General features: G+C 47.0%; 1 protein-coding gene across 3 annotated transcripts; it reads left to right on the top strand.

The window, feature by feature from the left end:
- The first annotated feature begins 2270 nt into the window (after nucleotides 1-2270).
- BMF (Bcl2 modifying factor) lies at nucleotides 2271-20549 on the top strand. Of its 3 annotated transcripts, none has more exons than XM_058026492.1 (4): nucleotides 2271-2348; nucleotides 4772-4867; nucleotides 6053-6216; nucleotides 18668-20549. In XM_058026492.1, exons 2-4 carry the CDS (start codon nucleotides 4777-4779, stop codon nucleotides 18767-18769), a joined length of 357 nt encoding a protein of 118 aa, XP_057882475.1. In that variant the 5' UTR covers nucleotides 2271-2348; nucleotides 4772-4776; the 3' UTR covers nucleotides 18770-20549. The 3 variants fall into 3 exon arrangements, with proteins under 3 accessions (XP_057882475.1, XP_057882473.1, XP_057882474.1); XM_058026490.1 differs by having other exon boundaries at nucleotides 4772-5092; XM_058026491.1 differs by lacking the exon at nucleotides 2271-2348 and adding an exon at nucleotides 3741-3840 and having other exon boundaries at nucleotides 4772-5092.
- The last annotated feature ends 376 nt before the right edge of the window (nucleotides 20550-20925 follow it).

The raw sequence follows: 20925 nt of genomic DNA, 5'->3' as shown, positions 1-20925 counted from the left end.
CACCCAGGCAGAGCAGCTTGCAAGGCCCGTGCCTAAGATCACAATGTACTCTGCAATTACAGCACAATGCTGACAATAGCATTTTGTCAGTAAAATAAGAAATAGTTGTGAAGACATGTGAGGAATATGTAGGGGGCATAACTAAATAAAAGAAGCAATTTTATTCTTTTGAACAGTAGAGCAGGCTGACAGAAGGGTTATAGGATGGTACAGTATTTCCATCCAAAGATGTCACAGGGACACTGCTGCACGTGATTTAAGATTAATCTCTTGAATCAAAATGTCACCATGTACACTAATGAGCAAAAACTCTCTGGCAGAGAATCTGTCCCTTGGGCTCCTGTTCCCAGGTAAGAAGCTTGTCTCCATACTATTGTAGAAACTCTCTCAGCTGAGAGCAGTGAGGTTGGTGGTATAACTTGCCCCTGGTTCACAATTTTCCATTTCAGACTCGCTGTCTCTGTCTTGGTTTCGGTCTATTTACTCGGAGCCATTTCTTAACAATGTCTAATTTCCTCAAGGAATCCCTCTGAGTCCCCTCTCTTAGAAATGCTGCCATATCTTTTTTTTTAATCACTGAAAGGCACAAATATCCTTCCTGAGCCCTCTTACCATCCAGCCTGATTATACACATAGATTTCAGTTTCCATACATTTTGCACACAGTAGGAGTTCCCAAAATGCAGCCTCTGGGGATATAAAGTGTGGCCCCAACTGCAGCTCAATGAGATGAAAACAAAGCCGATCAGGTACTGTTCTAACTGTTAATGAGCCTAACCAGCAGGCAGTTATTACTCAGTCTGGAAGACATAAGTGGTTGGAATCATAGCACATTCATTTTTTATTTATAACGATACACATTCAAATTAGAAGTAGCCCTCCAGCAGCTGGCATTTTGCCAGGGTCTGACCATCAGTGTGATAAAATTTGCCTATCTTGATGATATAGAATGCCTTTTGTTTTTTTTAAACATCAGTTGCCTCTTACCCTACTCACAATTCCCTTGACTATCAAAAGTGAACAATGAGGCTTAATTACTTTAAGAACCTTGTCCTTTACTGAAAATGAAAGAAAAAGAGTATTTTTTCTTTCTTACTTGATGGTGAGGTACAAGTCAAACATGATCTGACCTTCTCATAAATAAGTAGACTCAAGCCTTCTGGCAAATAAAAGAGTTGAAATGAACTTGGACGAGAACCACAAAGAAATGGGTTTTTGGAGACAATGAACATTATTAGCCTATAATTTATTTAATAATAGTTAACTATAATAATAGTTAATCTATTAATGGCAACTGTAAATACCTCACTCAAAATCATAGTGACTCTGAAACGTTTAACTGGAGAGGCTCTGTGAGCCTGCCCAGGACAATGTGATACGAGGAAAACGTAGTAATTCGCCTCACCTTGCTTGCCATCGGTTTGCAATCTAACCCCTCCCCTGAGTTTAAGTTACAAACCTCAGTAACTGTGTGGCAGACTTGACAGCAATTAACATTATTCAGCTGCCAGCTGGGTTTTAAAACCTCCCTTCCAGGCGATCTTGTTACGTAGGTTTTAAAAACAGCCTGACAGGGTGCTGCTCTGCGCCAAGGAGCTGGGTCCTGCCTCTCTGAACATGGTGAGATTTTGCCATTGATTACAGGGGGAGCTGATAAATCATTGGCAGAGTAAAGGTAAACGCACCGAGCTGTTGTTCGCGGCATGAGGCTTGGGGTTTTTATGCTAATCTCATCGAGGGGGCTTCACAGAAAGCGCTGTGAATAAGTTATCCTTATTAGTTTGATTCTTTAGTCCTGTGCAGTCCTGTAGTCGTACTCATCTACAGGAAAGAGCACAACACACTGCGAAGAACTCCTAGCCCCTCACACCTCAGGGCTCAGACTTTACAAATCACGAAGAACTTTCTAAGTCATTTAAAGCTGAAAAATCAAAGTTTTATTGGAAATCAACCACCTGGAGCGGCACTCCCATCAGATTTAAAGCTAGCCCAGCGCGGCTGCGGCTCACTCCCGGCTGGGGCTGCCTGCCGAGCTGCGGGAGCGTTCCGCGGTGCGAGCAGCGAGTCCCGCTGAGGGCGGGCGCGCTCCGAGCCCTCGCGGCTGCACCGGGACCGGGCCGGGCCGGAGCTGGGCCGCGCCGCCCCGCCTCAGCCGCGCGCCGGGCCCGCCCTCCCCCGCCCATTGGCTGGCGGGCGGGGGCGGGGCGGGGCGCGCCGGGGGCGGGGCTGCCGTCAGCTGTTCGCGGCGCGCCCGCCGGCGCCGGCCGCAGTTTGGCGGTGCGGAGGCTGCGGCGGAGGCGGCTCCTCCCGGGACGCCCCGTCCCCGAGGGACGCCCGTCCCGCTTCTCGGTGAGTGCCCAGGAAGCGCCCTCGCCGCTGGGGGCCGGTCGCTCTGTGCCAGGTCGCCGTTGAGGGCGGTGCCGAGGCCGGGCGCGATCGTGACAGGGAAGGGGGTTCGCCTCGGGGCTGCCCCGGCCCGGCCGGTCCAGCCCGGAGTCCCGCGCCTGCTGGGGAGCGGGAAGAAAGAGGGAGGGTGCGGGCGAGGAATGAGCTCGGTGGGCGCTGAGAACGCAGCTGATTCGCTGATGTAGGCGATGGCTGATTCCACAGCCAGCGCTGCCCCTCCCGGGCCGCCCCGCCGAGCTCGGGAGTCTCGTCCCACGGCGCTGCCCGGAGAAGCCGCGTTAAACCTCTTGGCCGGGGGCACATCTGCGGGGCTAGAGTCCGGGCGGGGAGGAGTTAAAGGCGGCCAGCGGTGGCGAAGCGAGGCCGGCCAGCTTTGTTTTGGGACGCTGGCACGCACGTGTGCGCTGAGCCCTCCCTCCGCTCCCGGCCCGCCGCCTGTCAGCGCGGGCGTGCGGCTGCCCCGGGCCGCGGCTGTCGCCGCTGGCGTGTGCGAGGAAGTGCCGTGGGCAGGACGCGGCTCCGGAGACGCGGGCGCTGCCCGGGCAAAGACCCGCAGCCCGAGCTGTCCGGGCTCTGTGGCTCCCAGCGTGAGCTGCGCTTGGAGGTTGTAGAAGGAGTTCTATTGTAGAATGAACTGCCCTTCGCGCTGCATCGGCATTCTCTGAAAATCTCTGCTAAAGGGTCGGACCGTATTGCAGGAGGTCGAGTTAAACTTCTTGCTCTTTAAACCCTCTTTTGTTTGGGGTTTGCTTTGTGCCTTTGCTGCACTTCCCTTGAGGAATGCCCGTGTCCCAGTGAGGCTGACAGATGAGATCTGGCAAACTTTCCTGTAAAGACAAAATACATTCCCGCCTGCTTCTCTGTCAGGTGACTGATCCAGCAGAAAAGCTGGCAAGGACATCATCCATGCCTGCCTCTTGGGGCCCATAACTCCTTTCAGTGTGCTACTTTAAGCCACGGATGAGAATGTTATGAGTGCTCTGCCACTGTTGTCATCCAGCAGACTTGCATCCGGCTGTGGCGCTGGCACCTGTTCTGCTCTGCAGAAACTTCTTTGGGAGTTGTGGCTCAGTTGAGTGAACTGCTGAGATGCGGCAACTTAAATAGGCGGAGTGCCCCCCAGCCAGAGCCCTGCAGAAACTGTTCTTGCACTGCTTGGTCCTGTTGTCTCTAGCTGGTGTCCGGAGTGCTGCTCACCTGGGGGGAGATGGGAGCACCAAGGGCAGCGCTGAACACATCCTTATAAAATTATTGTTAATGTCTCCTTCAGGCCTGAAATTCCTCTTGCTAGTCTTCCATTCTGTTAAATGCTTCGCAAACCAGAGCAAAGGAAGAGACATGAAGAGTTGAATTTCACTGCCTTGTTTGGAACTGGGTGGAAATCCTGGAGATGGATCTCTTAGGAGTCTGTCTTCCAATTGGGTTAGATGCACAGGTAACAGTAAAGGGACTCGTGGCATTTTTGGTAATACTGCTTCTAATCGCTTTATGTTTGCAAAGAGCTCTGAGATAGTGATTTAGGGTTCATGGGGGTTTTTCCCCTCTACCATCTTTGTTCATCTTTGTGCTGTAACAGAGAGCTCAGGAGTGTTTACTGTGGCAACTACAGAAATCCTGCTTTAAACATTGACACCAGCCATGTTTTTCTTTAGTAGTAGGATGAACCATTGCACTAACGGCACATGTAGGCTTGAGGGTAAGAGGGATAAGGAAGTGACTACATTGCCAAGTTTGGGACATGTCTTAGGTTGAGCTGAGGGGAGAAATGAGAAGTTGAAAGGAAAGTTGGCCCTCATAGGGAGAAGTAATGGAGAGCTTCACAGACGTGGCTTTGACAACTCTTAAGTTTTGCAACCACTTGGGTTTCTTAAAAATCTGGCCTTGCATCCTTATGATTACAAGAGCTTCTCTTTATCGATAAGAAATAGGTGGGAAAAAGCGAATGGGATGTACCATAAAGTTCAAGTATAGCAGGCCAAAACAAAGCAGACCCCAAAGAAGCTGAGTGGCCATGGGGCTATGAGAAGAATCTGGGTTGCTTTCTGAAATGTCTTTTCAGTTTCTATGTGCTGAGGTTGGGGGTTGGCTCTCTACTTGTGAGCAGGTGTGGAATTGGAGCTGTGGACTTACACGCATGTGAACTTTGTCTCTCTCTGGCCCAGCACCTGAGGACTTTCTGCAAAGCCTTAACCTTCACCACAGTCGCTCGCCTCTCCTGTCCATGCAGATGGGCAGCACTGGGAAGTGGGGAAGAGGGAAGGCGTGGTAAAATCGGTTGTGTTTTACTGTTGGAGCAGAAGGCATTCTCTTCTGGACAACATTCTTGCTGTGTCTTAGCTGTTTCCTCAAATGTCCCTTTATTGCAGGAGCAATGGATCGCCCCAGCTACCTGGAAGAGGACTATTCTAGCCTGGATGGGCTGGACGATGACGTGTTTCACTCTGATGACTTTGGACTTGCAGGTCAGCCTGGTGAGATGACTGCAACTGGCTTTTTCACACAGAACCAGTCCTACAGCTGCCTTCTGGGGAGGTTTCAACTATTCCCCCTCACACACTGCTGTGGTCCCGGTATCAGGCATCCTGAGCAGCAGGACAAGGCAACTCAAACACTCAGCCCATCCTCTTCCAGTCAGGATGTTATGTTGCCTTGTGGAGTCACTGAAGAGCCACGGAGACTCTTCTATGGTAAGAGCACTCCAGTGTCACTAGCTTTGCAGCAAAGAAACTGTCCCTTTAGCACTCCCCCAACCAAGCAAGGTCTCTTTCATTAGGGTGTTTTATTAAAGGACTGAAATTATTTTGCTTTAGTCCTACTCCCTCAAGAAAGACAACCTGTATTTTCTTACCCTTGCTTGTCCACTGTAGGAACCAAACACCTGCTCATTGCTTCTGCTGTCTTTGATATTCCCTCTTTCTCTCTCTGGCTTTATTCTGCCACATTTGATTTTACTGCTAGATGTCTAAATGTTCACCGTACTTCATATTCTACAATTTGCCTACATTTTTAACTACCAATAGTCTGTCTCATCCACATAGAAGGAAGTGGAAACTCCTAGGAGTTTTCAGTGGAGAGAAGATGCAAAAAGTTACAGCTTTTAGGCTCTTCACTGGAGTTAAAGTTTCTGAATAAGTAGCATGTCCATCCAGTATTTTACTAGTAACTGATGAGTCACCACTCAGCTTTGTGTATCCAATTCAGCTTTAATTCAAATCGCTAAAATCACTAAATGACAGAAAACTGAGAAAAAACTGACAAAAAAGATACTTCTGCCTTTTGTAGAAGGGGGAGAAAACTCGAGGCAGAGATCCTGTAAAACTGCAAAACTGTCCTTAAAAAAATCCCAAGCCACAGCATTTGGCTGAGCTGTAAACAAGCAAAAGGAATCAATTTTAAGATCCCGCCACTCATTTGACGATGGGAATCAACACATCAGTGCTCTGTTTAATCCATATAAGTTTATTTGAAAGCTGGGCAAATCTTTTACTGCACTGTGTTACAGCATACAGTCATTCTTTGGCCTTCAGAAACTAGACTTCAAACGTCCAAAATGTAGGACTATGTACAGCTCTTTCCTCCATGAGGTGTACTGAGCAGAAAAGATAATCTTTGCGCCGGAAGAATGACTCTTGTGCTCTGTTTTGTAGGGAGTGCTGGTTACCGTTTACATGTGCCTGCAGCTGGCTTTGTGTTGGACCCGCAGCTCCAGGAGGAGCCTCAGGAAGGTCAGCGGGAAGCACGCGCTGAGGTGCAGATCGCACGGAAGCTGCAGTGCATTGCCGACCAGTTCCACCGGCTCCACATACAGAGGGTAGGGTGTCTCTGCAGGGGAAAGTGGGCTGTACCTGTCCAAGAGTGCTGCTCTGAGGACTGCCTCCAACCATCAGCTAAGTGAGCTGTTGTTTAAGACAGCAGACTGCCAGCAATGATAAAACGGCAGGAGTGTCCTGATGCATTTTGCTTATGCTAGATTGCTTGCTCTTTCTAAAGACTGGCAGGTGGAGGGAAGAGAATATGAGGGAATATGAATATGAGCATTTAGTGCCTGGGAAGGGAGCTCTTCTGTGTTAGCTGCTGCTATTCCAGCTCTTCCTGTTCATCAGCAGTGGGTTTGAGGCTTTTCCCAGGGATGTTCCTCTTGCTTTTTATTACAGCTTTTACTCTTCTCCATTCTCCTCACCACCAGCACCTTCTCTTCTGTGGCACATGTAGCCATCAGTGGCTTATGTCAGCTCATTGCCTTGGAGGTAACAAGCCTGGAGTCTGTTCTGACACTCCTTGTTGTCTAACGGTAGTTCTATGTAATGTTGTAAAGAATATTTAGATCATACTAGACTTACTAGCAGCTACTAGTAAGACAGTCGTAGCTAGTGTCTCAGACTTGTGACTAACTTCCTCACCACAAAATACACCTGTAAGATGCTATCAGGTCTGAAAAACACACTCCAGATTCTTGGTTTCTTAAAAAAACAAAACAAAAAGAAAAAAAAAAAACCCAAAACCCAAACACTGCTGTTCAAAGAAACAAAATAACCATTACCCCCAGAACCCTTGATTCTTTCTTCCTTGCTCTCCTTCCCCTTTGACTAGAGATAAAATGAAAATCTCAGCCCATAGAGAGATGGTCAGAGGTGGCAGAAGCTTGGCAGTAGACAGCAGTTTGCCCCTTCTATGCAAGCCCAACAAGGAGGGTGTGCATCTGCTTGTATATGAAGAAATTTTGCTGACTTCAGAAAGGGACAGAAAGTTTATCCTACTCCAAGTGAGTTTGTCGTCTGTTAACTGTGGGATCGTTCGCACCCCTTCTCTAAGGTAAGTGAGGATCTCTGTCCGGGTCAGAGAGTGTGGCTTGTGGCTGGCCAAAATCTTGGTCTCTCTGTGTCACCTGAGAGATGAGGAAATTCTGGGACTACTCATCTCCTAATAGGTGCATGATTAAAGAAGGAAAAGGAAGATTAGCCTGTAGAAATGTAGATGGGGCTATGAATGTCATTTAGCAAACTGCAGGAATAAAGAGCTACCACGAGATTTTTAGCGTGTTGTTTGTGGTTGAATGGGGTTTTCCCCGGTGGCGCCTTTTCGCCAGCGTTAGCTGCAGGCCCCGCTCTCTCGCCAGGCCGTCTCTCGGGAAAGGGAAGGTTTAACCAGCTTGGCAGAGGAGCCCTGCACCCAACTGGTGGAACTGGTTGTAACTTGACTCCTTTCATCGGGGGGGAGTGTCCCTATCTGATGCCCGTGCCTTGGAAACGCGTCCCGGAGCGCCCCCCGGGCCCGGCCCCAGCAGGCAGGCGGGGTCGGGCTCCCGGTGCCCGGCCGCGGCTCCCGGAGCCGGCCCGGCCGCGCAGCCCCGGCCGGCGGCCAGCCCGGCGTGTGGAGCCGTAGTAAACAAAGGCGTCCGGCCGTGCTGGGCGGCGCGGCCTGGCCCGGCCCCCGGGGCCCGCCGGAGGAGGGGCTCCGCGCTCTTTGTTTGAACTGGAACAGCAACAAGTTGTAAAGGGGACGGGAGCCTTCAGCCATTTAAATTTGAAAACAAAACGGGGAAAAAAATACCAAAACCAAAGCAACTCGAAAACTTAACCCGAGGACAGAGTAGTTCAGCCAGTGGTTATCCACAGCCTGAACCTGGGATAGGCCTTGGCATTTGGATCTGCTGAGGGATTCTTTCTTGTTTGTCAGGAAAACTTGAGTATTGAGCCACATATTGGTGTCCAAAGCACTGATCCCTGTAGAGTGTTTGGTTGTCATGCCCAATCCCTTCCCTCCCAGTCCTGCATGTAGGATTTCCTTTGGCTTTTGGCATGAATCCCCCGTGGAGAACCCCTCTGTCCTATGAGCAATGTCTCTGCCCGGCCCGTTGCTGAAGGAGCAGGCGGTCTGCCCCTGGAGACACGAGATCCCTTCTCAGCGTGCTGTGGTTTGGAAGGGGCAGTCTCTGAGGCATGGAAAACTGGGCTGTTGTTTATCTTGCTGTGAAACTAACCCCTGATTTGAAAACCCCATTTCAGCTTGTCTAAAACATTTGGTCAAAACCAACTTTCCAGAGTGGTGTCTTGAATCAGATTTAGAATGCCACAAAGTTAGTCACACCAGTGTGGTCTTGTGAAGTCCTGAGAGAGAGCAAGCTTGGTTTTCAACTAGCTGTGTTTTCAGAGCCTACAAAACATTTATCTGTGAACCTGTGAAAAGAAAATGTGTGTGCCCTTTCAGTGGAAGTTAGGAAAGGCTTTTAGCATTGGAATGGTGCATCCAGCTAGCTCAAGAGCTGCCTTGCCATAGCTCTTGACTTCTGTGAGACTCTCCAGCAGTTCAGGTATCGCCCCCATTCTGCTGCTGCAGCAGCAGCAAGGCTGTGTTGACACAAAGGGTGCTGGTTAATGTACATCCCTGGCTGAGAGAGAAACTGAGCAGGCAATTGCTGCTGAGGCTGACATCACTGAGTTGTCATTGGACTCTGCTGCATGCGTGGTCTAACCCCATCCTACACTTGGAGCCCTGGAGAGTCATTGTTATCTCTTCTCTGGGCTTCTGGAGCTAAATGGTATTTATTCTGTGGTTCTTGGCTATACAAAAGATTTTTGGGTATGCATCTAGCAAGAATAAGAAAATTGGCCGCACCTATGCTTGCTTTTGGCATGAAAATCACTTTCAGAGTTTCATTTCCTATTAATATGTTAAACAGAAAACAGTAATATAAAACCTGGCTATTTCATCCTTAGAACAGTGCTAGAGCAATAACACAACATTCCCTAGAACTCCATGTCTTTCATCTCCTCAAGATGCTGAATTTCTTGTAAGAAGACTTGACCGATGTTCTGTGTTCCTAAATAGCAGAGCCTGCTACAGGTTGATCTAGATTGCAAGGGCTCTTGCAGAATTACTTGTGAGACCCATATAGATGGGGGTTTTTGAGTTCTTTACTGTCTCTTACTTGATTGAGGCTGTGTAGCTTGTAGCAGACTTCCCTGTTTTATTTTTTTCACCCTGCCCCTGGAAAACAAAGGCAGAGGCAAGCCATGCTTTCTGCAAGAGAAGCCAGTACCTGCCACCTCCTCCTTGGTTTGAAGCAAGTGTGTCTTTGCTATGGGATCAGTGAACTGCTGCTGCAGCTCAGCCTGTGGCTGAACTTCAAGAGCATGCTCTGACATTGTGGAGAACAGAGCTGAGCTTATGGGTTGGTTGGCTGGGATATGTTTCCCACACCCCACATGTCCAGGCTGTGGCAAAGTGCTTGGGCTCTGCTTCAGGTCCGGAGTGCGCTTGGGTTTCCTTGCCTTGAGGAGGGGCTTTGAGCTGTGCTCAGTGGAGAGTGTATTTCATGACATGAGGGGTTGTTAGATGGGGTTGTGTGAGTACACAACCAGGAATGGTGGCGGCAGCAAAGAGGAGTAGGGGGTTATCCAGGGATGGGGTGGATGACACTGTATATCAGGATCACACACCTTCAGTTTGATGGGCTCCAGTGAGGCACTGGAACTCTATAGCTTTTTCCAAATAAAATAACTCTTTTTGAGCAGGCTGCAGCTTTGAGGGGACTGCTTTTATCATATTTCTTCTTCGTGGAGATAAGATCACTTCACAGGGGATAAAATTGTCTCTTTAAGAGCCAAGGAGTGGTAGCCTTGAACAGTTCTGGGCTCAGGTCCAAGCAGAGCCACTGACTTGCTGTATGACCTCAGACAAGTCTCTTGACCTCCTTGTGCTTCAGTCAACCCATCTGGAAAGCTCAGTTTAAAAAAAGCTGAGCCTCAATGAGAACCAGATGCTGAATCAGAACTGAGCTTTCTTGAGTAAATAAGTGCATTACAAACAACAACAAAGTCCCTTTCCAACACATCAGGAATCCTGCAGTTGATTTAGATATGCTTACCATGCTCAAAAATCCTCTGTGGATCTAGCTATAGAAAACTTTGTTTCTCTAAATTCCCCAGTTGGTTCAGCAAGTAGGTCTTACCATCACTGCAACAGGGTTCAGCAGCCCATGGAACACAAATGCCTGCATCCACACTGGCTGTGGGCAGACAGCTAGGCAGGTACCTGTTTGGCTCAAGCTAATGACACTGAAAATGTCCAGAAGGAAATGTTGTTTTCCTTTGAAAGTGAAACGTGTTATGTTTTGCATACTTCTTCCTGTCTGTCTCTCATAAGAGTTATCAGGGCCTCCTCTGAGACACTTCTGCTTATGCAACAGGGAGCCTGCATCGCTTGTCGGAAACTTACAGGCGTGAGAGAATGGGTGCATAGTACTACATGGGCATCATTTATCCCAAACTCCATCAGGCTTTTTGCACTATTAAGGATATTCAGGGCATTTTAACAGTTGCTTTTCACATTGGAATTGTTTGCAGAAATCTGTTCTTTATGACCTTACATTTTAGGAAGAATGTTCAGGAATGCTTCCTAATAATAATGCAGAGATTCAGACTGTTCTGCAGCTAAGCCTGTAGCACCAGCAGCTCCATACTTCACTTGCATCTACAGTCTCTCTGAGACCTGGGGTATGTGTTTTTGTTCGTTTGTTTCTTGAGTAGGTCAGTGTGTTTCAGGATCTTCCCTGCTGCTCTGCACAGCAGTGGGTCACCTCTTCAGCTCTGCTTTCTGTGCGTTGCCCACTGGTGCAGGACTCGAATCTCCAGCTGAGGATGCACAAACATGGTGAGGGAGAGAGTTCCTGAAGTGAGTGAGCCCAATTTAAAGGGCAGGGGGTAGGGTGGGTGTGAGTTTGGGAAGCCTGAGATGTAAAACAAAGTTCTTTCAGGGCTATGGAACTGGAATCCTACGCTCCATTCTTATGGTCAGTGGAGTAAAAAAATTGATATAAGGAGGTAGAAACAGATTTTTTGCTTAATGTTATTAGATTTTTTCCCCCTTTTCATTATGACAAATGACAATGAAGGAAGAGGTGGCCTTGGAAGTGTACCTTCCCCATGCATACAAATGACAGAACAACTTGCTGCCCCTTGTTTATCACCTGTTTTAAAATCCTGCTGCCCATGGAGCTGATTACTTGACATGTAGGTTAACAGAAATGTGCTGGACCATTTCACGTCTTGTCTGAAATGGTATTCTCTGGTATGTTAAGAAAAGACACTGAGAACAAGAATGTAATTATGCCACTGTATAAATTCACGTTTCTACTGTATCTTGAATGTTATATGAAGTTCTGGTTTCCTTCATCAAAAATGATGCAGCAGAACTGGAAAAGGTTCAGAGAAGGGCAAGACAGATGATAGAACTTCCATATGAAAAAATGAGCTAAGGACTGCTAAGCCTAAAAAAAGATACAAACCAAGTGGGAAGCAATATTAAACAGAAATCAAAAGTGACATGAAGGAGATGAATAGACTAATTTCTCCCAGTACAAGAACTAGGCAAAATCAAGTCAAACTAGTGGGAGCCAGCTCAAAGTAAATGAGGTCATTTTTCATGGAACAGGTGAAAGCTGTGGAGCTCCTTGTCAAGGCATATTGTGCATCCCAGTGCTTTATCTGGCTTCAAGGGGAATTGAGACAAGTTTATGGCCATTGAGGCAGACGTTCAATAAACAGAAACCAGACCTGACTCAGAAAATCCTAAGCTCAAACTAGTTAGATGCTGAAAGAGAGTACTAGTGGAAGCTATTGCATGTACTTGCCCTTAGCTTTCCCTCAGGCAGCCATGTAAGGCTGCTGCTGGAGGCTGGGCTGTACAAACTCTTGATGCAAGCCACATATAATCATTGTGTATCAGTTTAATAAGACCCACAAAACTTCTACATCATCCTAATCTAGCCTCTTCTATGTTTTCAGCTGACAAAAGACTTAAATATATTACATGTATGTTCCTGCTTAAAGTAAGGGATAATGTTAAAAAGCAAAACTTCCTGCCTAGCTCTGATAGCAAAGGTGGGCAGAGGATAAGGGAGCTGTGAGGGAGCAGGGTGGCAGGAGAGCCGTGCAAGCTCTGTGCAACTGTGTGCCATGAATCCTGCTGGGCACAGGACTGTCTTGAGGCACTGGGGCCACAACCTCAAAAGACCAAGATTGCCCAGAATAAAGAGCACAGAACGGCTCTTTGAGACAGTGCAGGTGAATCGTTCTGCAGTATTTCTGACATCAGTGTTCAGTGCTGCTGAACAACCCCTTCAGTCTCCGCAGGTTCTTCTGGATCTCCTCAGCTCTTGCAGCACTGTGACAGTGGTAACATGCTTTCTGCTTGTAGCAGTGTGACAGCTGAGAAATTATTTTTGAATTAAGAAATAATTGTGGTAATGCCCCACTTATTTTTTATTGTGGGAGAGTAGAAAATGCAGGTTATAACTTGACTGGGATCATACAAGGATTGCTGATAGGAACCTAGTTGTTCTGCCTCCAGCCCTCCACCTAAGTTGGTTGATCTTATTAAGATAGTGCCATCTCTGAGGGGGATGATGAGATATTTGGACTGATTATTTACAGAAAGGAGTGTACATGTTTGTATTTTACTCAATTAAATGTTATGGTGGAAGGGCAGGAAAGCAAGTGCCCAAATGCAGAGTTCTCTTTTGTTTCAAGCCACTGAGGAGGAATGTCCTGCCAGCCTTTATAGTCTCCGTTTGGATGTTGGGGTTTGTTTGTTTCTCCTCACTAGCCGCCTTGCCAAACGAAAAGGAATCCTTCCGAGGACCGGACCACGGCAGAAAAAAATAGCGGTCCAAAAACAAGCAGTGAGGCAACTCCTGTTAACCCCGGTTGGGTTCTCCGTGGTGGGAGCCAGACCCGAGGGCGCGCTGGCAGCGGGGCCGGAGCCCCCGGGGCCGGAGGAGCGGGCGGTGCGTGCGAGGGCCCGGCCGGCCGTGTTTGCGCTCGGCGCTGTGTTTATATCGCCGGCTAAATTTAGCCTGTGACTCATCGGCGCTGCTGACGAGCGTGTGCGCTGCCCGCAGGCTCCAGCCCTGCACCTGCCCTCCCGCCGCCTCCCCGCGCAGCCGGGCGGCCCCGCGCCCACCCCTGCCCCCCCGCCAGGAGATTTTTCCTGTAAAAACTTTTAAAGTGTTATTTTAGGCAAACCCCGAGGCAGACTTTTATCACTAGGGGGGGTCTCCGCAGCAGTGAGCGGTTTTGGGAGCGCCTCCCTTCTGCTGGTGAAGCAATGGATGCCAAACACAGGTCAGCGGGTCCCGGGCCTGCGCAGGGCGGGCATGAACACCGGGAGTGTGGAACAGCGCTGCCCCATCACACGCAGGTTCAGTCAATAAACCCTTAAAAAGGTCAAAAACTCTTGCAGCTGCCAGCTGTGGCTGGGCGGTGTGGGGTGTCCTCTCCTGGGTATCTCTTCCAGCACTCTCACACACACACCCCACGCCCAGAGCACGGGACCGAGCCGTGCCGGACCCCGGGGCGCAGGTACAGAGTGGTATCAGGCACGGTTCTGTGGAAATGCGGGACTTTTATTTACCGTATTTGTGTAAAATAAGGCAGCGTGCCCCTCGGGATGGGGCAGGAGGGGAAGGCCGAGGGCCTGGGAACGCAGTGGCCGGTGGCTGCCCTTCCCAGGTTGCCGTCAGCTGGCTGTTGCCATGGCGGCTGTCTGCTTCCCCTTCCTGCCCGCGCTGGAGAGGAAGGCGCGAGTGGCTGCGTGTTTGTTTTTCAAACGCCGAGAAAGCTCGGAAAGGCTCACCTGGCTGCGTGTTTGTTTTTAGACGCCGAGAAAGCTCGGAAAGGCTCACCTGCGCCCGCAGCGGCCTCGGGGCAGCAGCCGCCGCTGATTGCTGCTCCGGCCGTGCCCTCTCCCGTGCTTGGGCTGCGCAGCCATGCATTGCTTTGGGCGTCCCCTGCACCCTGCGTCCTTTGGCTTTGCCCACTACTGTCTGTCCTCTCTCCGTAAACACACGTGTTGCTCATCTTGTTGCAAAGTCTGATGCAGGCTCATGAGAAAGGAAGCAATACTTGACATGATGCCTCCTTTTACTACAAGTTGAGTCCTGTGTAAGAGCCATTGCAAGACAGAAGGATGGAGTTTCCCGATTAAGGGCTCTCATCCTCTTTATTGTGTTACCATGAGAAGCCATGTGGCTGAGCTCCTCTTTCATTTTTTTCCTCTATTACTGCCTCCTTTTTTTCTCTGCTGGTTCTACACATGCATTATACTTTGGTCATTAGGAGTCACAGCTGGAAAGATTTGTATTTGACTTCCAATAGCCTGCATTTCTCTCTCCAGTAGGGGACACCTTCTGTAACCTCTGTTGCCTTGGGGACTGTGACTTTCTAGTCTTTGTAAGCTAAAGCATATTTTGTGGTAGCACAATATGCCTCCAGCCACCTGGCAGCCAAAACAGCCTTCAGCGATGAGTCAGCAACTGCTCCCGGTGTGCAAGTATTTTTGTATTCAGTGAATAAATACAATCCCAACAACTTGTTGCTAATACTTGTGTTAGTCATTAAAGGAAGAATAATATTTTTATGTACACATATGCAATTTTTCTTCTTTTGCTCTCACAGCACCATTTAGGTCCATATTAATCCTTCTAGTTAAGATGGGATCAGAATATGACCCTTAATTGTCTGGAAGCTATGAAGCAAAGTCAGAAGCTGCCCATGAGATCAGGAGGGTAGATGGAGTGTACCAGACAGACCCACATACAACATGTGCATATGACAAGCATATTTACTTTTTTAAACAAGGCTGTTAATGGCACGTGTATATCAAGTGTAAAAATGAGTCTTATTAATCTGTTAAACATTCATGCTCATGGATTCAAGGAGCTGTGTCAAAGAGACAGCATTTTCTTTGAAGTGCATCACCTGCCCTGATCTTCCCTTTGATCACCCTGTGCAAGGGCTTGGTAGGAGTACAAAAGGTTTTGACGTCTGGAGTGCTATTTGCCAGATATGTATCTGTATGCTTAGAGTGTGAAACATGTATTAGGAATTAATTGTGGGCAAGGACTAAGTGTCGGGTCAGTCATGTTCCTCTTTCATTTGCTTCCAGTAAAAGTCTTGCATGTTTTTTTTTGTGTTTGTTTACAAGTAGTCTGGTTTTTGGTTCAGCACAGTTCATGGAAGAGGCTTCGCTAATGTACTGTTGCTGCAGAGAACACTTTTCCTGTAAAATGGCCTTTTCTTGTGACTCATTGAAGCATTCATGCTAACATTTCAGACAGACAGTCTCTTAAGGATATCCCCTTTAAAAAGCAGCAGCTGCAATAGGAAATGGTTTTATGTGTTTCCAGCTTTGTGTTGACTTACTGTATTCACAAGTCTACTCTTCTTTAGTTAAAGTTATGTGGAGGGCAAAAGGGGCTTCTTTCCTTCTTGGGAAGGAAGCCTCAAAAGGGTTATTTTGTTGCTCCCACATGGAGGTGGCAAAGCGTTCATCCCTGGTATTTTTGTGCAGTAGTGATTCTGAGGATTGAATTATTTTGATAAAGGGCAAATCAGCCTTGTGAAGCTTAGGGAAATGATACCAGTATCACAATAGTTATGAATCTTAGAAAAATGTCTCAAAATATATCACATTTAAAAAAATATATATGCCAAGTTCATGGAATCACTGTTCTGAGTTTTCTGTCCATCCTGAAAGGTAAATTATACCACACTAAAAACTCCTCCGTCTTGAAATATTTAAGAATTTTGGTCTTGGCTGAAGCGTATCTGGGGAAAAAGACACAGAAACTTGTGAAAAGGGCATTTTTTAGCTATTTCCATAAATTGTTTACTGCAAATAATGTCTGCCATTCCATTCTGTGGCTCTTGCCCCATGCTGAATTAGTACCACAGAAAGCAGATCAGCCCAGAAGCAGAGCTGTAACTCCAAACCCCATTAGCTAGGCTTGCTGCTGAAGCACAGGTTGCTCCTCTTCACAGGTCATCATCTTTCTGTTGTCCTCAAACAAGCATCAGTCTGAGTACATGATGCCATGGATCAGATAGTTTAGGGTGACCTGTTAAACAGTAAGGTCAACTTATGGGATTAGTTCTGGCCTTGATCAATGTGCTGCTCTAGTTCACTTTCCAGCACTGCTGTGGGGACAGGACATCGTGAGTGAGCTGCTCCAGTATGTGGGCCAGTGAAAGTGTGTGTGGGACCACACCACCATGGAAAAAATGCTGGCTGAATACAGACCTAGGGAAATGCAAGCAAGCCCTAGATCTAGGAATAAAACCTGGAAAGCTGCCCTCAACGTAGTGCTCTATTTTCTACTTCAAAGCAAAATGGTGTCAACATTCTTAAAAAAGTTATTCGAGATGGTATGCTTCTTATAAGCAAGGAGAACCAAGGGTAAAATATTTCCTATTCTGCACTTGCATGGAAATCTCCTTGAGTGTGTTAGGCAAATACATGAAACAATTTTAATTGGAAGAGGACAAAAATGCTGTACCAAAAAATGACTTCAAGAGGCAGTAATAGCTTGATAAAAACATGGTATCTACATGTCACAGGGACGTTGTGGTTCCCTGTGCAGTTTGAGCAGTTTTAGGAGTCTGGCTGTAGGGAGGGTGCTAAGAGTCTCTGGAGTTTGATGAGGAAGGGAAAGCCTGGTCAAACTGAGATGCGAGTAAAAAACCAAAAACTTTGCTTTTGCTTTTTGAGACCAAATTAGTGTTTTTTTAAGCCAGTCCTACAGGACAATTTATAAAAGATTGTTCCCCTGTATACCTAGCAATGCCTGTGCAATCAGTAAGGACTGAACCCAGGACTAGTTACTTTGAAAGAAACAATAGCAGGCTCTAGAGCCGCTACTTACAGGTTATGCTACAAAGGCAGTGCTCTTGAAATGTGCCATGGGATCTGTGTGAACTTTTCCAAATCCATTTCTTCTTCTTGTTAATTTTTGAGGGCAAGAATAATGACCCACTGCTAAGATGCAAGAGGAACACAGGTTCTCTGGAAGCCTCTTTTGTGTGTGCTTGTGATTCAAATGGCACAGATCTACTCACACTGGAATACGAACATAATTTAATGGCTATCTGGAAGGGCTTTGAAGAGCTGTCTATTGACACATCTCCAATACACCAACTCCAGTTGCAACTCTCTTATTTGTGATTATGTAAAAAATGCCTTGCAACTGTGTTGTTCTGCCCTGTTGGGCTAATCTGAGTTGAAACATCTTGTTCATATAATGTGCTTCAGTGCTCTTTTATGAACTCCTGTGTACTGAGGCAAAGTTGTGGGGAGCCAATCTTCTGTTTCCTCGTCTGCTGGGGATTGGGGAGGGGGGTAGGGGGCGGAGATTTGGGCTGGTTTGTTTTGTTTTCCAGAAATGATCAAGCCTGCTTAGCAAATATGGAATTCTGGATGAGAAAATGAAGACTGACTTCTAATAGAGGGTCGGTTATTGAGGTGAAATAGTATCCCAGACTGGGCAATGTAAGGAGAAACCCACCTGTTTGTACGAGATGCCATTAAAGTGCAGGAAGGTGGGGGTATAATCGGAGCCACTTTTGCAGGGGTGATTACTTATAACAAAAGGAGGAACAGCGTCCCTGTCCCAAAGCTGCATTATGTAGTCTGGTGTCCCCCTGAAACTCAACTCCCATGTTTCTTCCTTGACAATGGGACCTGAAATAACCTCTTGCATTTGGTTTTTTGTGTGTTTTCAAGTATGTTCTTGCTTAAGGTTTAATTGGCTCCAGTCAGTAGGAAAGGGCTCCAAGGCTGATTATTTATGGCTTACTGTCAAAAGTGGCTATAAAAAGGGCAGTATTATCTTGGAGATGCTGGGAAGGAAAATGTGGTGGGGGGAGGGTGGGGGAGTGTGTGTGTGCACGAATGTGTTTTCTTGTACTAGATGAAATCAGAGTTTTGCTGTCTCAGCAGTGTGGTTTAAATTGAAGATTAACCCTTTGACCTTCACGGTGTCAAATCACTTACAGATGGATCACCAGTTATATTTTTTCTTTTTTTTACTTTAGGGGTGAAGGGGGGCTTTTTTTTTAAAAAAAAAAAAAAAGGTTGTTTGTTCATGCAGCTGGGGCTTTTGAAAGGCTCAGAAGCCAATCTGATTAAAAACAGCACTTGGCTAAACTCTGCGAAATCCTACAAGCAAAAAAAAAAGTTTAATCCTCTTGTGCACAATGCATAAAGGGTCTGCTCTTTTCTTTTTGTAATGTTAGAGCTACAATTATTTCTGGAGAACTTATCATTTCCCTCTCTCCCCTCATCCCTTGCTGCACCCCCTTGTTATGCTGATGGGATTAAAGTGTCTGCTCTTGAAAAGTGTAACTGAGTTGTTATTGGAAAAGAGAAGTGGTATGTTGCAATTTTAGAAATATAAATAACCTTGCTTTAACTGTTCTTCTCTACAGCATCAGCAGAACAGAAATCAAGTGTGGTGGCAGCTCTTTCTCTTCCTACACAACTTGGCCTTGAACACGGAGGTGAACAGGAACCACCCTGGGCAGAGGTGAGCTGCGCCCGCCCGTCTGAGGCCACGTCCAGTCTGCAGGGAGCACTGAACAAGCACTGGCTCGGGGCGAGACGCTGCACTCCGCCGGCCGGATGTCAGGACTCTGACTTTCGCATGCTCGTCTTCAAGTCTGGGTGTTTCCACGGACTCTGCTTTGCTGCTGCCTGCCTCGCGGGGCAGGGAGCTCTTGTCCAACACTGTTGAAGGAAAGCCAGAATGTGGGTGTGTTTGGTAAAGCTTGCTGCTGGCTCCCCGCACCGGTGACCTCTGTGCGAGGGAGGCAGGTGTCAGACTGGCGGCTTCCTCTGCCCTGTGCAGTAGGGGATGGTAGACTGCACGAGTGTCATTTTGGCTGCTAGTTAAGAGTGATGCCTGGGATTGACGACTAAACATACTTGGGGTATCTTTTAGAGCAGAGATGCTCAATTCCTCCACGTTTTTAGCAGTGAAAAACATTCAAGTAGCTTGGTTCCATCGGGTTACTTGTTTTATTCATTGGTTACTGTTTATTTCATTGTGCCCTGTGTGAGAGAAAATCACAAAGAAATCTGACCTTTTCGGCCATTCCATTGGGCACCACTTGCAGCGCTCTCACAAGAAAAGCTGTTCTTTGTCATTGCCGTCAATTAAAAAATTAATAAATCAGTAGAACAGGCTGAAAAAGAAACCTTCTTGGGGTTGCTGGTGGCTACTAGCTTCTGCCTGCTTTCAGTTCAGTGTTCTCAGTGCCCATGAGCCAGCAGGAAGCCAAAATCCATGGAATATCGCATGTGTCATTCTTCTACAATGCTAATGTATATGTTTTTAGTAGTTTTATGGTGGATGTTTATTTTATTTTGGTTTTCTTTTCTCCTACTATATAATGTGCTTGGTCAGGAAGGCTTAGATCCCAGGCATCCGATAATTTTGCTTCAGGATTTGACAGGGAAATGAATTAGCATCTAGTCTGATATGTACACTGTACAAGCAGTCTGTCCATTACTCTAGTGTGTAGTATTTGGAGGCTGCTGTAAGCATATACTGACTAGCAGCAGTAATGTTATTTCAAGGGAGATCTTCTGTCAGTTTGTATGCACTCAGAGGTTTGTCCGTATGGCCGACACTATTGGACCAGCACAGGGAAACTACCCTACCAAAAAGAAGTAGCCTAAAACATGGATGGCTGCTTCTCTGTAGCCTTAAATATACTTACTTCAAGACCCAGTGACAGCTACGGTAAAACACGAACAGTGAAGCAATACAGACCTTATTATTTTTTCTGAAAATTTCCATATTGCCACTGCACCTTGTTGTAGGTCTCAAATGATACAACCAACTTGAGGAAGAGCTGTCCAGAGAATTGCTCTTCAGTTGTGTTAGAAATGTTCAGCTGCAGGTGTTGAGAAATTCTTGATCCACTCTGAAAAATACTCATTACTGTACGGAAGAGTAGTTTACTTGCACATATGCTTTCCTTCTCCACCCCTCTTTGCATATTTGTCTCTAATTCCTGCTTTCTCTGGTATTTGTAATCTCATCATTGCACTGTAGTGTCTGGTAACAGTTTGCTGAACAGAGTTAAATTTGGACCTTCTTGCTTTCTCTCAGACCCATTCTCTTTGATTTTCATCCTGCGTCTACTGTGGCAAAATGTACTTTAGCTCCCTGAAAGAGGTTTCCAAGCCTTTTTCACCCTCCTATATTCACAGTCACTCTCTTTAAACATAAAGAGAGAGTTTATGTGAGAAAAGCTTTTTTTCTCCTTTTGTGTTATTTTTCTAGCTAGAGCTAGAGTAATATGTTTGTCCACGATGGCTAATAATTCATATAAATGAATCTCAAGTAATATTTTTGGGGGTGGGTTTATAGAGAGGGAGGGTGGGAGGTTTTTTTAGGAGGGGGAATTGTTTTTGGTTTAGTATTGTTCCTTTAAGCATGTGCACTACAGAGTTACCCAGAGTGATCTAAGTGATAGCTGTTGCTGACTCTGCTGCAGCAGGATGGAAGCTGCTCTCTGCCCACGCTGCCAGAGATGAGGCTTTCCATACTTTGCTTTGCACAGTCTGCTTGATGGAAGTGCTGGTCATTGGAGAAAGAGGACTTAAATGGTGGGGAAAGCCTGAGGTGTAGTGCAAGCACGGATTGAGCTGGGGACCCCTGAGAACCCAAATATTAAGG

The sequence above is a fragment of the Melospiza georgiana genome, chromosome 6, assembly GCF_028018845.1.
Source record: "Melospiza georgiana isolate bMelGeo1 chromosome 6, bMelGeo1.pri, whole genome shotgun sequence".
NCBI lineage: Eukaryota > Metazoa > Chordata > Aves > Passeriformes > Passerellidae > Melospiza > Melospiza georgiana.
The sequence above is the reverse complement of the archived record's forward strand: the minus strand, read 5'-3'. Positions and strand labels throughout refer to the sequence as shown.